Source organism: Equus quagga, chromosome 10 (assembly GCF_021613505.1).
Source record: "Equus quagga isolate Etosha38 chromosome 10, UCLA_HA_Equagga_1.0, whole genome shotgun sequence".
In the NCBI taxonomy this organism is placed as follows: Eukaryota; Metazoa; Chordata; class Mammalia; order Perissodactyla; family Equidae; genus Equus; species Equus quagga.
The window spans coordinates 72080351-72096980 of record NC_060276.1 but is presented as its reverse complement, the minus strand read 5'-3'; the positions used below and the strand labels follow the sequence as shown (position 1 = coordinate 72096980).

General features: G+C 39.9%; 1 protein-coding gene across 2 annotated transcripts in view; it reads left to right on the top strand.

Moving 5' to 3' along the window:
• The window catches only part of AR (androgen receptor), a 160422-nt gene that overhangs the window by 115361 nt on the left and 28431 nt on the right, over positions 1 to 16630 (top strand). For both annotated transcript variants that reach the window (XR_006890313.1, XM_046673462.1), the window contains exon 3: positions 9619 to 9735. Coding sequence is in view for 1 of the 2 variants with exons in the window: in XM_046673462.1 (XP_046529418.1) it covers positions 9619 to 9735 (117 nt within the window). In the remaining variant the exon portion in view is untranslated. The remainder of the gene's footprint in view (positions 1 to 9618; positions 9736 to 16630) is intronic.

Genomic DNA, 16630 nt, shown 5'->3' with positions numbered 1-16630 from the left:
AAAGCATGGCATTCAAGGCTATTCATGACCTAGCCACCATCTAACTTGTCAGCCTTGCCTCCTTCTACCTCCTGTCTTCTTGAAGCAGGAGGCCTATATAAACTACAGTGGCTGGGGAAGGTGGTCTGGAACTAAATACTGCAGGTTTGCTTTAGCAGAGAAGTGTGTCCATGTGTGTGTTGGAGGCAGGGAGCAGAGGATGGAATGTTTGTGACCAGAGCAGGAACCAATAAAGACGACAGCATGGTAGGAAGAGGGTCGCTGAGAGAGGGAAACAGAAGACAAGATGGACTGAGTAACGTTACACATAACTCTTGTTATATATCTAATATTTTCTCTTTTTAAAGATTATTTTCACATGCATTCTATATCATTTGTTTTGTATAACTCTATGAAATACACAATGCCATTATTTTTATCCTTATTTTTTAGTGAGGAATCAAGGCTCAGACTTGCCTGAGACCAATTGGAACTGGGATTTGATTACTGCTCTTCTGACTGCCAGTCCAGTGCTCTTTACATTTCCGTTTTATAGAGCTTGAGCCAGATTGTGGAAGGTACTGAAAATCAAGAAGAGGAGTCTGGGCTTGATTCCTGTCCCCTCTCACTAAAGCTAACCATAAATAAGGTCAAAAGGAACAAGAATGATCATGGCTTTATAACCATTCCCAAGAAGCTCCCTCGAGATCATTAGCTGTGGGCCCCGGCTGAGGACCTGTCCGTGGTACTGGGTTAACTGCCACCTGTGTTTCTTGGTTAGTGGGATAGGTGGGGGCATGTTCAAATCCTTGGAATCAAAGGGACTCTGCTTCCTTATAAGACCTTCTAACAGAAGACTTTCCTTTTGGCAGGGCACAGACTGTGTGCCTAGAGTTGTCTAGGTTGCCTAGCCTGTTTCACAGGCCCAAGAGCAGCATCCTGGAAGAAGAAATTTGCTAGGAATCAGCAATGCTTGGGATTGCTTTTCAAAGAAAAGAGCCTTTGGTGATTAGGCCAGAGGTTCCAGGCTGCCTCAGCCCCAGAAAAAGTTATGTCCATAGGATACATGACCCAAAACAGGCCCTGGGCTTGTTTCCAGTCTATGTAGGTCACTGAGAGGAGAAGCACTTAGCTACTCCTTTCTGTAGGGTAGTGTTTTTGCTTTTCAGGGGAAGCCCTTAGAGTCAAGAGAGTGGAGCTTGGAAAAAATAGATAAGAATGCAGACTGACTTCAGTCCTCTTTGAGTCACACTCAGGTGGACCCTGAGACTCCCAGCAGACATCCTAATATGAGTAGAAGACTTCTGAACCCATGTTCCTTAGGTTGCTATTGTTGTCTTAGTGCCTACCACATTCCCTTCTAGTTATATATCAGGGGAGCCAAGGCCAAGAAAGAAGTAGAGATATACACCAGATTACAGTGATTCAGTGAGACAGCATGGCTGGTCCCTAGGTCGTCTACCTTCCTACTCTGTTCTCTTGTACTATTCTGCACTGCTTCTGTCTTTGAAGCATAGTGTCAGGGCCCGTTTGAGAAGAGATATCACATGGACAAGGGCAAGCATCAACATCACAGGTCATACAGACCTGGCTTCTGATCCTGCTTCTGCCACTTACTAGCTGGTGACCGTCAGTGTGTCACTCAGCATCTCTGGGTCTTACTTTCCTCAATTCTAAAATTGGAATAGTAGCTATCTGGAAAAGTTTTGACAAGACTTAAATGAGGTAACATCTTTGAACACACCTTGACTAGTACCCAATGAAAGTACAGTAGGTTACCACCTCTCTCCATTGCTCTCCCCAGGGAGGTCAAGTGTTCCTCCTACTTGACACTTTGAAGAGGCAGTGGGTTGATGTAGAACATACAGGGAAGATAAGTTAGGAAATAGGCAAATAAAATATTTGCTCAGTTATAGTGGTTAGGTAGAAAGCTTATGACAGCCTGGATTAAAACTGGGCTATATTCTTTGGTATTAGTAAGCACTCTGTATCTCAAGCTTCCTCGTCTATAAATTGAGGGTGATGATCTGTACTCTCCCTATTTTGAAGAAAGGCTCAGCAAGATAATAAATATGGAAATAATTTTGAAATAAAGCAAATGTTCAGAGACAACACTGAGCAGGAGACCTGAATTTTAGTCCCATCACTGTCATTGACTCATTGTTTAATCTTGGTCAGGTCCGTCCTGCTTTCTGGATCTCAATTTCCCCATTTGTAAAATGAGGGTGTTGGGCTAGATGATCTCTGCAGAGGTCCTTGCCTCTTCTGACATTCAAGGAGTTTATTATTTAAATAATGATAATAGATAAGATCTGTGTAATGCTTTATGCTTTATATATTATTTTCACAGATATTATCTCATGTGAGAATAGCACTGAACTACTGTATTAGGAATACGAAGACCTGGACTCTTGTCCCTATTTTGACATTGACACATGGTGTGAACTTAAGCAAGTTTCTTCCATTCTCTGAGTCTCAGTTTCTTTTTCTTTCTTTCTTTCTTTTTTTTTTCTGGTGAAGATTCACCTTGAGCTAACGTCTGTGCCAGTCTTCCTCTATTTTGTATGTGGGTTGCTGCCATAGCATAGCCACTGACAAGTAGTGTAGGTCTGCACCCAGGAACGGAATCCGAGCAGGCTGAGGCAGAGCATGCCAAACTTCGCCACTGGGCCATGGGCCCGGCCCCCTGAGTCTCAGTTTTTTAATGTGTAAAATGGGAGATAGGAGGGTTGGACTAAATCAGTAGGTCTCTAAACTTTTCCACAACACCTTGGGGAGTCCTATAGAGTTTCTTTAAAGTGTACCAAAGTGCTAAGGTTGCAGAGAAGGGGTGAAAAGGAGAGGTCTAGCAGGAGGAGTTCTAAGTTTCCTATGCCTGCTTCAATCAGATTAGGTTTAATTTTATCTGTTTTATATATATATATATATATATATATATATATATATATATATATATATATAATCGGGCCTCTATGTAATATTTCACTTGTAAAAATGGTTCATTGCAAAAGAAAACAAAAACTTGAATAGCTGTGCTTTAATGCCTTATGTGTTAAAAGTGGGATTCAATAAAATATGTTGTTTGGTAGCTTCATTTTTATTGTTGTTTTAACAAGACAGTATATTGTGAACACCCTTCCAACTTTAAAAAGAAAGACACTGACTACACAGCATTCCCTTGCAAGAATATGGAATAATTTATTTAATCATTCCTCTAATGTTGGACATTTAATTTTTTCCAATATTTCCTGTTTAAACAATGCTACATTGAACTTTTTTGTGCTTAACTGATTATTTTCTTATAAGACATTCCAAGAAGTGGGAATTACTGGTTAAAGATTATCTGTATTTAAACAATTTTTAAGATATATTACAAAATTGCTCTTTAAAAAGTTTGCACTCTCACCAGCAATACCTCTTTGCCAGTGCTTATTTAATCCTCACCAATCTGACTTGTGAAAATGATATCTTAATTTGTATTTCTATAATTTCTATTAAAATTGAAATTGAACAATTTTCATGTCTTTTGATCGTTTGTATTTCTTCTTTTAATTTCCTATTCACGTCTGTTGCCCATTTTTTTATTGTACTCTTCATCTTTATATATCAAGGAAATTGACCACTGGTTTAACATACTTGATGCCAATATGTTTCTCTGAGATTGTGGTTGTCTTTAAATTTTATTACGTTTATTTTGCATAAGACAGTTTAAATGTATTCTAGTCAAGTCTATCAAAATATTCACTTACATTTTCTTCATTGTCATACTTTAGAAAGCCCTTTTCTACCTTCAAAAATTTAAAAAGTTTCACTTATAACTTATAATTTCTAACAATACTTCAATGATTTCCTTTTGTTTTTATTTTTTCACTGACATCTTTAATCCATCTGGAATTTATTTTGGTTTCAACTAGTAATTTAACTTTATTGTCTTTTCCAAATGATTAACCAGTTGTTCTGACACCATTTAGTGAATAGGTCGTCCCTTCTTCACTGATTTAAAATGATGTGTTATGTTGTACAGAGTCTGTTTTTGGCTTTTCTGGTCTCTTCCACTGATTGATCTATACTGGAGTCAATACCAGACTGTTGTGGTTATTATTGCATTATAATACGTTAAACATCTTGTAGGAAAAGTCTCATTACTCTTCTTTTTTGAAAATGTCTTAGCACTATCACACATTTTATTCCTTCAGATAAACTTTGGAATTACTTTGTCAAGATTTTGTTTGGGTTTTTTTAAATTTATAGATTTCATTGCAGGAAAACTGACATCCTTGCGATATTGCAACTTCCTATCCAGGAATACTGTACATCTTTCCATGCAATTCAGGTCTTCTCTTACATACCTCAATGAAGTTTTTTGGCTTTGTTCACACTTGTCCGGCATTAACACTCTATTTATAAAATATGAGAAGTTCTACATTCTTCAGTCTTATTTGTAAGTTCATAATGAAGATGATGACTTGACCCTCTCCTCACTTGCATGATGTGATGCCACACATGATGGGTAACTCCCCTGCTTGGCCTCCTCTGCTCCAAATAGGATTTTTCAGAATGAGCGTATTGAAAGAAGCCTAATCAGACACTGACCTCAACTCATACTGCATGGCAGCACCAATGGGGCTGACAGAAAACAATAAAAATGGGGAGTCTGTGGAGAAAATATCTGAAGGCCGTCTCATGACCTCTATTCCTACTGGAGCTTTGAATCATACTTGAAGTTTATGATGAAAGGATAGGACCATGAAGAAAGATGCAGAACACCGTTAGGTAGTCAAGGATTTCAGAGCCAGCTGGCAAGCAGAGGATCTCATGTGACCATTCACAGGGGTCAAGGATTTGGGCTGTTGTAATAGAGAGTTATTAAGCATTTAAATGTGCAATCTCTTTGCAGTTCTAGAGTGTAGACTTACGTTATTCACCATGAGAGAGGATTTTTGTATTTTGCCAGAGATTTCACAGTGACATTTTTTTGCAAGATTGGTTATAGGTTGTTGATATAATTTTATTGTTGGAGGTCAACAGTGTCAAAGAGCTAGGTGTAATGTTTGTAGAATCTGAGGTGGAGAATATGGATAGGAGTTTATGTTCTCTGTGTCAATTATTCAGTCCCTTAGGCTACAGCATGGGAACACAGGACCTTCTAGGACCACCTTGGAGCAGGCCCAGATCTCATTTACACACTTCTGTCAACTGAATACTGAGAAGGCATCCACAGGGCCATACACTTATTAGACAATGAACAAAGATGGCTAACACCCTCAGTGACTACAGCTCTGTCTTGAGACTACATCCACCCACACTATATCTCATTGGATGCAATTGCTGGATTTTGCACTGGCTCTACCATCAACTTCCTGTGGCTCTGGGCATGTTATTTCAATACTTTGTGTCCATTTACATAACTGAGGAGCAAGCATCACATTGGGACATTTCATTAGAAGGCTTTTAAGATTCTTTATAGCCCAAAGATTATGCATTTCTAATTAGCCCCAATGGGCTACAAGGAGAGAGATACTGAGTTTCCTAGAAGGAAGAACCTTTATAGCAGAGTCTAGAAATGGAATGGGCTTAAATTCAAGAAAGGGTTAGGCAAACACTTTGCAGGAATGCTACAGAGGGGATTCAAGTCTTGTATGGAGAAGTGGGTGTGTTGTGACCAAATAGTGTTTAAAATTCTTTCCAATCTGTGAGAGCCATAACGTTATGGACTGTGATTTGGAGCAAACCGGTGGTGTAATGCCTGACAGGTCCATTTCATCTTAATGAGCATCATTTTCTTTTCTTTTTTTGTTTTTTTGAGGAAGATTAGCCCTGAGCTAACTGCTTCCAATCCTCCTCTTTTTGCTGAGGAAGACTGGCCCTGAGCTAACATCCGTGCCCATCTTCCTCTACTTTATATGTGGGACGCCTACCACAGCATGGCGTGCCAAGCAGTGCCATGTCTACACCCAGGATCCGAACCGGTGAACCCTGAACCCTGGGCCACCGAAGTGGAACATGCGCACTTAACCACCGCGCCACCGGGCTGGCCCCCAGCATCATTTTCTTCAGCTATATAATGGATCTATAAAAATCCCTGTTATGCTTTTGTACAAGATTGTTATCAATCTTTGTAAGCTAGTCAGATGGGAGAAATTTTTTATTTTTTGCTGTTATATTTTATCTTGTTTTAGTTTTCGTTACTTTATGTTGTTATATATTTCATTACATATCTAATATATAAATGAATATGTATTATGTATATTATATATTATATTTTCTTTTAGTTCATTGTTATTATTAAGAACCCTGATGACTTCAGCCATATTAGAGAAGTAGAATAAATAGAAAAGAATTAATAGTAACCCAGTGATTGTACATTGGCTCTGCCATCATTTGGAGAAGTTGATAATTCAGGTGGGAGAAGTGGATTGGAAGCAACTTTGTAAGATTGTTTGCCCTATCCCCTGTCTCTATTCCTAATCCAAACAGATCAGTCACAGTCCTACTTTTAGGAGATTCCTTCCATATCCATCTTTGGAAACCTCAGCCACTTCTGTCATTATCAAGTGTCATTTAAAACTTTAAAGTCATTATTCTGCTTCCAAAAAACCATGTGTCATATGTATGTATTTGTATGTTTAGTATGTTATATGCTTTATGTGATCACATATATACATATATATATACACAAAAATATAATTCAGAAACCCTATGTGTATGTGTACACACACATCTGTTCATTCACACATATGTGAATACACACGTGTATAAGCATGTTGTTTATGCATATGTTGCTTATGGCTTGCAATAACAATGCCTCTCTAACACTATGTTAAGTGCCTTGATTTTTTGAAGGGCTTTAGAAAACAAAGAGAAGAGACCATATGACTCCAGATAGAAGAGACAGTGTTGTGTTTGGTTAATATCCTAAAAGGAGACTGTAGAGGGAAAAGAGATTATTTTGGTTAATTTCTTGCTTACCAGTAATACTTTTGCCCTTTATATGAAATACTCTGCAAATATATTATGGATGAAATCCAGATATTCTTCAAGGCTCCTAGAGCTGAAAAATATTTTAAAAATTTTCTAGTTCAACCTGTTTCTAGTTCAACCTATGTTATCAGTGAGACCCAGGGAGGAAAAAGGACTTGTCCAAGGTCATGTAGTGAGTTGGTGATAAGACTGAACAAGGATTCAAATCTTGTGACTTCTAGCCTAGTGCTCTTTCTGTTATCTGAGACTTGAAGATTTTTGTTCAGCATAGATTTTCCTCTGTAGCCTCAACACCTAGTACAGTGCCTGATCCATGATAGGTGCTCGGTAAATGTTAAATAAATATGCAATGGCATTGGTTGTACTGGGCTTTGCACTTATTCCTGGGTAAATTGTAGAGGATATCTGTGTTTTAGGCCAAGAGACATTCTGGGACAAGGTATGAACTAGAGTTGGGGAAATGATCTGAGTTCCAAATTGAAAAAAACAATTTGATAATTTTTCCTCTGCAACCTCTCTCATTCACAGGATGATTCACTTTCAGAAGTGAAATCTAGAACTCATCTGGGAGCCCTATTCCATTTGCTGTGCAACTATTCCTTGACAAACAGGGGTTCAGGAGCTAGTATTTTCCTGTGGAAGAAGAGATTTCTCAAAGACGTCAAGTACTCCTAACTTGACATTATTTCACTAATCAATATGATGTACTAGCCTTGAGGATTGCAGCAGCACCGATACTGTGGGTGTGGCCCAGTTTTAGAACACCCATGGCACTGTAAATGAACCCACTGCAATTGGATACAGGGCTTGCCTTCTACAAGTTGACACCCAAAGGCTGATGGCACTCATAGCACTATCCTTTCTTTGCACATTTTATCGTCCTCAGTTCGCAACAACAAAAAAAGCTATTAGCGAATTATATGTTCTGTTTATACAAATAAAATCCTGTGATGTGATAGAAAGAGTACTGGCCTAGAGGCCTTAGTTTTCTCATCTATTAATTGAAAGTGATGATAGTACCTACCTCAAAGCACAGCTGAGGCAATTCATTTAAATAGCACATGTAAACCCCCTAATGCAGGTTTGTTTCATAGTAGATGCCTATTAAATGGTAGTTTTCTTCCTTCAGGGGCCTCCAATTCAGTGTTCTTCAGGAAAGTCACCTCCCCAGAACTCATTCTTGGAATGAAAGGGTTGTACTATGATGATTTTTAATAGTTGTTTCAAGCCCAGCATTTTGGAGTCCTTTGACAAAGGGAAAGGAAGGAGGGAGGGATGGAAGGAGGAAGAAAGGGAAGAAGGGAGGACAGTAGGGAGGGAGGAAAAGGAAAGTTTTGCTGACCTGGTTACTAGTGAATCTCCTACATATGTATAACCTACTATAATAGATGTGTTTTCTGTGCCTGATGTACACATTTTAGGCTGAGTGAAGGGAGAGGAAAGGCAAGATGTAGCTAGATTTATGTGTGTTTTTTTCCTGCTATCAAATATTATCAAAATAGTTTTTTTCTGCTCTTCAATTATTTTTTTCTTTTCCCTGCCACAAACATTCCTCTTCTGCCAAGAGAAGCCTCCCTAAACCCCGAGTCTATCCCATAAACTGTAGCACAGCAGTAAATGAGAGAAAAAACTCCAGGAACTTGGAGAGAGAAAGGGGTAGAGTGAGGGATGCACGAGCTCAGGCTGAGGCAGGGCTGGGAGCATGAGAAGTTCTGATGTTCCAGAGCAGCAGGGTATGTAGCTCTGTCTGTTTCTTCTGGTGACTCTGCCTGTGGATCTCTCTCTTCCACCTGTGTGTTCATTGAGCAAATGTTTATTGAGGAACTACTGTATGCCAGGCTGGTACTAGGATCAAAGGGGCAAAATATTTAGTAAAATATATGTTTTTGAGTGGACCTGCATGTCTTTCTTTGAGTAGCTGTGACCTGGAGGACCTCTAGGTCTGAGCGTGTATGTGCGTATGTTTGTGTGTATCTGTGAAAACTCCAAGTGTGCATGACAGCAATTGTTTTTCTTCTGCTAGCTTCAGAGGACTTCCTTTTACTTCCTGTGATTCACTTCACAAAGAGTGGGCTTAATCTCTGTTTGATTTTTATAGCCTGCAAGACTTGGGGTATGATCACTAGCAATTTAAAAACAATTAGAAAGCCCATGGAGTTCTGTTTTCCAGAAGTTTCACCTATATTTGTATTATGGAAAATAAGCATCTTATTAGCTCTAGTATCCTATTCATGACTGCAGGATTCAGGAAGAGGAAACATTGCCTGAGCCCAAGTTTCTGTTATGCCATTCTAAGGAGTGACAATTTCCACCATTGATCATTTTCTCATGGGCATTCTTGGCTTTTAGTAAAGGTAAAGCATCTTATTTTTTTAAAAAAATAGTGAGTAGTCCATTTAATAAAGGAGGTATCAGCAGGGCCTGAATGGTTCATCCCCATGAAAGACTCCTATGAAAACCAAACAATATAGCATTGAATTAAACCAGCCTGGTTTAGTAGTTAGATTCTGTGTGATCAAATTGTTTGGGGTTATTCTCTGTCCACTTCTGTCATCTGGCAGGATATATATTCATGCCCGTTCTGCCTAGAAATATTCAAGGAGAGAGACTCTGGAAACACATTAACAAGGCTGTCTACTTTTATATTTGTTCTCCCAGGGAAACAGAAGTACCTATGTGCCAGCAGAAATGATTGCACCATCGATAAATTCCGAAGGAAAAATTGTCCATCTTGTCGCCTCCGGAAATGCTATGAAGCAGGGATGACTCTGGGAGGTATGATACTTTTCTTCCTTTTACGCCTTCTCCCTCTCCCTCCCGCATTCTCTCATTCTCTCTTTAAACCAGATTTTCCTCTTTGATGCTTCCAAGGAGGCCAGCCATGCTCTAGATACAGGCTGACCCCTTCATATCCAACATGGCCATCAGCTAGCTGGTGACTCTCTTTATCCTTAACCAAATCACACCCTTCTCTGGGGCTTGGCACAGGAACAAGAGGTGTGAAGCAGAGATCAGGACCCATCAGACAGTGAGTGAATGTGGACTTGACTGTGAAAGGTTCCACAGGGGACATAATAGTACTGGCCTTATGTTGTTAAATGGTGGCTAGGATGAGAGAATTAAGAAATCCAGAACAGTCACTGGTGCAGGATGACCCACACACAGGCTGGCGCTGAACACCCAGGAATATCCCTCAGTTAATTGTTGCCTATGTTGTAGTGCTGGCCACCTGGAATGAGAAGCTGCTTCTCTTTGGAACCTATGACTAGGTTGCCAAGCAGAGCCAATTTCCTATCCCACATCTCCCAGGGATGAGCAGGCCTTTTAATCATTTCCTTTTCTTTGCAAACCTATTGATCATTTCCAAAAGCATTTTTTTTTCAGTAGCACAGTAGCTTGACAGAAGGAAGATACAGCTGTTTCAAGGGTGAACCCCCATCATACTGCCCCCTAGTCTGTATCTACCATGAGCACTGTCATCATTCCGGAAAGGCTTGGCTGACACTTCTATTTTTCCCCCTCCAAATTCCTCATTTCTTCGTGTTTACGTCTGCTCAGTGCCAAGGTCCTCCTGCTGCTGCTGCATCCAAAAAGATGCACCTTTCATGAGAAAAGCAAGCTCATTAGTCTATTTTCATTTGGAAATGGAACTTGAAGAAAGGCAAGGTTATTTCTAAATGCCTGAAACTGTAGCCTCATACCTGATTACTCATTATCTGCTGGGAAAACCCAAATGCCTAGAATCCTGCCCTCCCCTCTTCCCCACTCAAGGCTAATTTAGAGGACTTGTCCATCTCTGGCTTTCTGTCAGGTGCTCGATACCTTGGTCTGCCTATGTGCATATTTACAGAAACCAACTTGTTTTCCAGCTATGTGTGAGTCTTCATGTGGATAACTGTACCCTGCCTTACTCACAGGCCAGTACTAGTCTTTAAACAGACCAAAGTACTACAAATGAATTGACCCAGGCTCAATTTGAGACAGTTTCAACAGAAGCATCTCAAGTAGTGTCTGAGACTCCTAGACATTGCAGGCAGGTGCTCTGTGAGTGGTTTTCCAGGCAGCCACATCAAATGAGACTCAAATATCTGAGAAAAACCAAACCTTGTTCTTGTTTGCTTGGCTTACTCCAGAGAAATCCTACCATTGTGGTCTAAGTAGGGAGGAAGAATCAGGACTGGATTGGGGGAATGCAGAAGGAAAGCTAGAAAAGGTGACAAAGGGAATGACAAAAGGAAGTTTTCTCCATGTGAATGCTGCGACCCCATGGTGAGGGTTCTGATAAAGTCAACTCTCAATTATTTAGGCTCTCTGTGAATTATATGTAAGAGAGGGGGGCTCCTAAGTAGAGAATCCCTTGGTTTTCCATCTGCTGATAGGAATTGCAAGCTTGCTTTGACATGGGTAAAGTTTAATGGTAACAAAAGTCCTCATAACATTTGGGTCTGAATATTAAAATTAGTTTCATGTCTCAGCCAACATCCTCCATTAGAAAGCAGTTTGTGACGTTATTACAGTGAACCCCTTTTGAAAAGGAGTCTGTGCGTAACAGATAACTTCACTATTCCATATAGCAGTCAGGCATTCTTGGAGACAGTAGTACAGTAAGTTTTCAAATTGATTTATTGGATAGAGTGCTCCAGTTCGAATGGGCTTGGTCAAAACAATGGAAAGAAGCTGAAAAGTGCTGTGGCTGGCTTTCATTTCAGTTCCATTTCTATGATATTTACTGAGTGTCTGCTATGTACAAGGCACCAGGCTAAGCAATAGAGCTTCAGGCTGCAAATTTCAGGAAATGTCCACAAGATACAGGGATTTTTGGTGTCCCGTGAATGGTCTTGCCTTTGGAGTCAGGAAAACCTAGGTTAAAGGCCCAGCTCTGTGATTTACTTTGTCCCCTCTCAGCCTCAATTTCTTTGTCTGTAATTTAGAGATACCACTCTCACAGATTTATAACAGACATCAAGGGATCAGATGACATGATGAATATGGACATCCTTGATAAATGACAAAGTGCTAGACAAAGAGGATGGCTTATTATGACAATGAGGTCACTGGTAAGGCTGTTCATAGCACCTCCCAGTTGGCTTTTACCCTGAGTTATTTGGCATGCCCTAAAATATGTAACAGCTCCAACAGACAGAGCATCATCAGAAATCACTCTTGATCACCTCAAACCAAAAGTGCCATTGAGATCCTGTTTGGAAGCTGATTCTAGTAATTAAGGGAATCATATATTACATTCAAGTAATATGACAGTAAAAACCCAAATGTTTACCATCTTAGACAATATTGTTTAAAAAACAAACCTTTCCATTTTGCTAAACTTATCTCCACATTCCCTCTTTCCCTGCTGCAAACACTGCCCAAGTTTATTGTTAACTTGTAAATTCACTGTACACCACATCTTTACTGAAACAATGGAAAAAAGAAAGCAAGCATCAATAAGGGGGGCCCTTCTGAATACTTTAGCAACACACTTCCCTTTTCATAAGATTTGGGTTTCGCATAGTCATTTTGATCACCTTGAAGGAGAATTCACATAATTTTGTTTGATTCTTCATCACTCAACTCAAAATTGTATAATATATTCTAAAATGGCAACTAGGAATGTGGCCTTAGGCAAGTCTCTTCTCCCCCCCCCGAGGCTCAGTTTTCCCATCATAAAACTGAGATAATGAGCTTCACCAAAGACCTTTCTGGAACTACCATTTTGTGATTTTATGTCTAAAGCCACAAAGAAACGATTATAAGTTGATCAGCCCTTTTTTGGACTATCTGCTGTTCCCAGAAGTATAGGTAGTCTAGACCTGAGTGCTTTGTAATTTTAGCTACCTCAAGTCACACCTAAATACGGTATATTTTGTGTGTAAGAGTAGACTGGATAGATAGATTATTGAGGGAGTAGAGGGGAGAAAGGCTGTCTTTGTGTCTTAGAGAAGCTGGTACTCTGCAGCTGGTGGCTGCTTGGTCTTGAGGCCTCAGGATCTCTAATCTGTCTTTCTCTATAGTGTTCCAACTACTGTTTGGTGATGGGATCTCCTCAACTCAGACATACGTAAAAAACATAGCCTTTTCCTTCCTGCTTCTAGGCCTATATACCTGTTAATTGTTTCTGTTCTTAGCAGCTCTTGGTGTTTCTGAAAGGATCTTGGATTCTCAGGGTAGTTCCCTTAAAGACTTACCTCCAGGCTCTCAACTGCTCATTCACAACAAGGATAGGCCTTTCTTTGTATATGGTTCATTTTTGGCTGCTTTTGAAAAATCATGTATTGCTAAGTGCTTCAAGAATCTAAACCCTTTGCCTACCTTTCATTTAAGAAAATACTTATAAATACACTGTCCAGAGAAGAACCTTTCCTATGGTGAATTAGCTGCAGCTTTTTCACAGCCCATAATTAGAATAAATGCACAGCCATCTCTTATTTTTCTCTGCACTTCCCAAAGACATGATCCCAGTTTCCAAGAAGGAATGAGAAAGAAAGAATTTCCCTTATCTACCATCTTCTCCCTTGACCCTTCTCTCCTTCTCACTTTTCCTCTTATTCCTCCCCAAACATTATTTCTTTTTGTGTTTTAAAATTTTTGAGTTCAAAGCTTTTAATAAATGGCATTGGCCCCTGCTTATACCCTCCTGTCCTGGACCATGGAATATGGTAGACCTTTCAGGAATTTCAGGTAGCAACCAAACCCCAGAAGAGGAGAATTAAACATGGAGCCCCAGAGTATATGAGAATCTTGGGTGTGCTGCATTTTCTTCACAGGTTACTCTAGCATATTTGAGAAGACTCTTTCCTACTAGGAAACCTAACTCTACATCTGAGACTCAAAACTGTTAAGAGATCTGCAGGTTTTAACAAGCTTCATGATTCTCTAGTTGGGAGGAAAGCTCAGGGAACCCCTGGCCATCGTCTGATGTCGTCGTGGACACTTTGAACATTGTTGTGGTTTCCAATGTTGAAGACAGTCCTGATGCCAGCTCTCTCATCATTCTGCTTGCTCAAGAACAGCCCAGCATTGTTACTTCTGTATCATATGTCCTGGATGCAAGAGAGTGATTACAAGGCTGAAATACTATTCATGCCATGGTTTTTCAGGAGACAAGTTTCACAGCATTTATTCATTCATCTATCCATCCGTCCTTCCAACCAGCCAACTAGCTAGTCCTTCCATATTTCCATCACTTGCATCACCTACTTATTCATTTAGCAGATATTTCTTGAGTGCCAATTATGTGCCAGATCATATTGTAGGCATTTGTGGGGAGCAGAGATGAATAAGATATAACTCCTGCCTCAAAAAGGAGGGGCCGGCCCAGTGGCACAGCGGTTAAGTTCACACATTCCGCTTCAGCAGCCTGGGGTTCACCAGTTTGGATCCCAGGTGCAGACCTACGCACCGCTTGTCAAGCCATGCCTTGGCAGGCGTCCCACATATAAAGTCGAGAAAGATGGGCACATATGTTAGCTCGGGGCCAGTCTTCCTCAGCAAAAATAGGAGGGTTGGCTGCAGGTGTTAGCTCAGGGCTAATCTTCGTCAAAAAAAAAATAGTTAAACAAAGGAGACAGATGATAATAATAAATACACCTTAATCTTAAAGGACAAGGAGGAAATGACTGGGAAAGAGTTGAGTGAGGTAGAAGGGAAAGGGCATTCAACGCAAAGGGCGCAGTTTGAATAAAGGCACAGAGACATAAAAAAGAATGCATTGAGAGTTTGAGGAGTAGGAAGTAGTTTAACATGGCCTGATCTGGGGAAATGGAAAAGGCAAGCTGAAACCACATTGAAAGTGGACTTTGTTATTATGCTAAAAGTTTTGGACTTTAGGTGGTTGAAGATTTATGGCATGGGACAGACACGTTCACATATCATTTTGTTTATTTGCATGTTTGGGTTTTTTTTTTTTTTAGAATTAGTGGCAGCATGAATGTAATGTAGGTGAGGGCTTAAATTTTACAAAAAGAGATAGTAGGCCAAGTAGAGAGAAATTTCCAACATCAAATTTTGCTAAACACCTAGGATTGCAGCCTTAGTTCCTGGGATTAGTTACCTTCATTTGGGTTGATAACTACAAGTACTGACCAGGTACATGAGTCCTTCTCTTATACAAGTCTGTTGCCTTGATCTAGGCCAGTGTTTCCTAGTATGGCTTCTGAGATAACTAGTTCCATGACATGGTCCATGAAAAATGATTTCTGTGGTCAAATAAGTTAGGTAAACCTGCATATTATGGTCCTGCTCAGGAAGATTTACAGTACATGTTAGCATATCACAGACCTTAGCAAGTACAGCAATAAATTAACCTGAGGAACTTGGTCACTCAGGATTCCCAAATTTAATTCAACCACAGAAACTTTCTTCACACGGTACTTGTTAATATCCTACAAAACCACTGTTTTCTGGAATACACTTTGGAAAATTTAGTTATAGATAAGTACTCTATCCTATAGGCAAACAATATCCAAGCCCAGGTGATGTATTTTGTAGATGTATCTGTCATTGCCTACCAGGGAAATCAATCAAGAATTCTTTTATGACCACGGGCTAACCATCCTCACAACATCTCAAAAGTATGCACCAGAGGCAACTAAAACCACTAAAGTAAACCATGTTGAATCTGTAGTATTATTGTCATACACAAAGGATAGGACATAATCCAGGCCAAAACAGGGTTATTGCCCAAGTCATCTAAAGGCCACAGGTACATATTCCTGAACCAAGGAGCATGCTAGACAAGTTATTTCTGAGAAATATAATGACTTCCAGCATGACACAGAGTGATCACTAAATATTTTGGACATCTAGACATTCTGCCCTGAAGTTTAACAGTCTTTTTCTGTACTCTCTGACCAGCATTCCAACATCTACCCAGAACCTCATCATGGTTCTACCACATAATTTCATTTCTAAAGTAGGAGGCCTAAAAATCCCAGATTTGTAGAATTTAGGTCTCCTACCACCCACCCGATGATTGAATCTCCTCTACCTCCTGTTCAGTAGGTAGCAGAGTATCATAAAGGATCAACAATGTGGATCTCAGTTACTGGGATTTCCTCCCTTCTTCTTTGACTCTCTAGATCCCTAAAAGTCTTCAGATTAGAGATGCAAGTGGTAAGCCTCAATTCTGAGAAGTACTACTCCCTACACACAATTCTGATACCTGAGTGCTCCTCCTTTGCTCCAGATCTGTGTAACTGAGGCATGCACAGAGGAAGAGAATTGCCCTGTAAACTTTGACATCAAAATGCACAACATGTGATTCAGCACTTACAACCTCTGTTTTTTTGTTTTGTGTATTTTGTTTTGAGGTCCTCTGGTATAGTGGAAATAGCATGATGGACTCAGATACAGACAGGCCTTGTTTCTAGTCCTGGCTCTGCTACTTAGTATCTTGATGACTTTAGTCAAATCATTAGATCTCTCTGAGCCTCAGTTTCCCCAGCAACACTATGGGAAAAATAAAATCTTCCTTACAGAATTCTCAAAATTTTTTAAAGAAACTGGTACATAGTAGGCACACAATAAATATTACTGTACCCTCCAATCCTTTTTAGGGTGAGGATTGGTCTGTGTGCTCCCAGTCAGCACTGGGGCCTATTCTTTCTCTGCTATTACAGTGTGGCTTACGGTACTGGTTCCTTGGTTCTCTGGCCTTTGAATCAACCCTTGA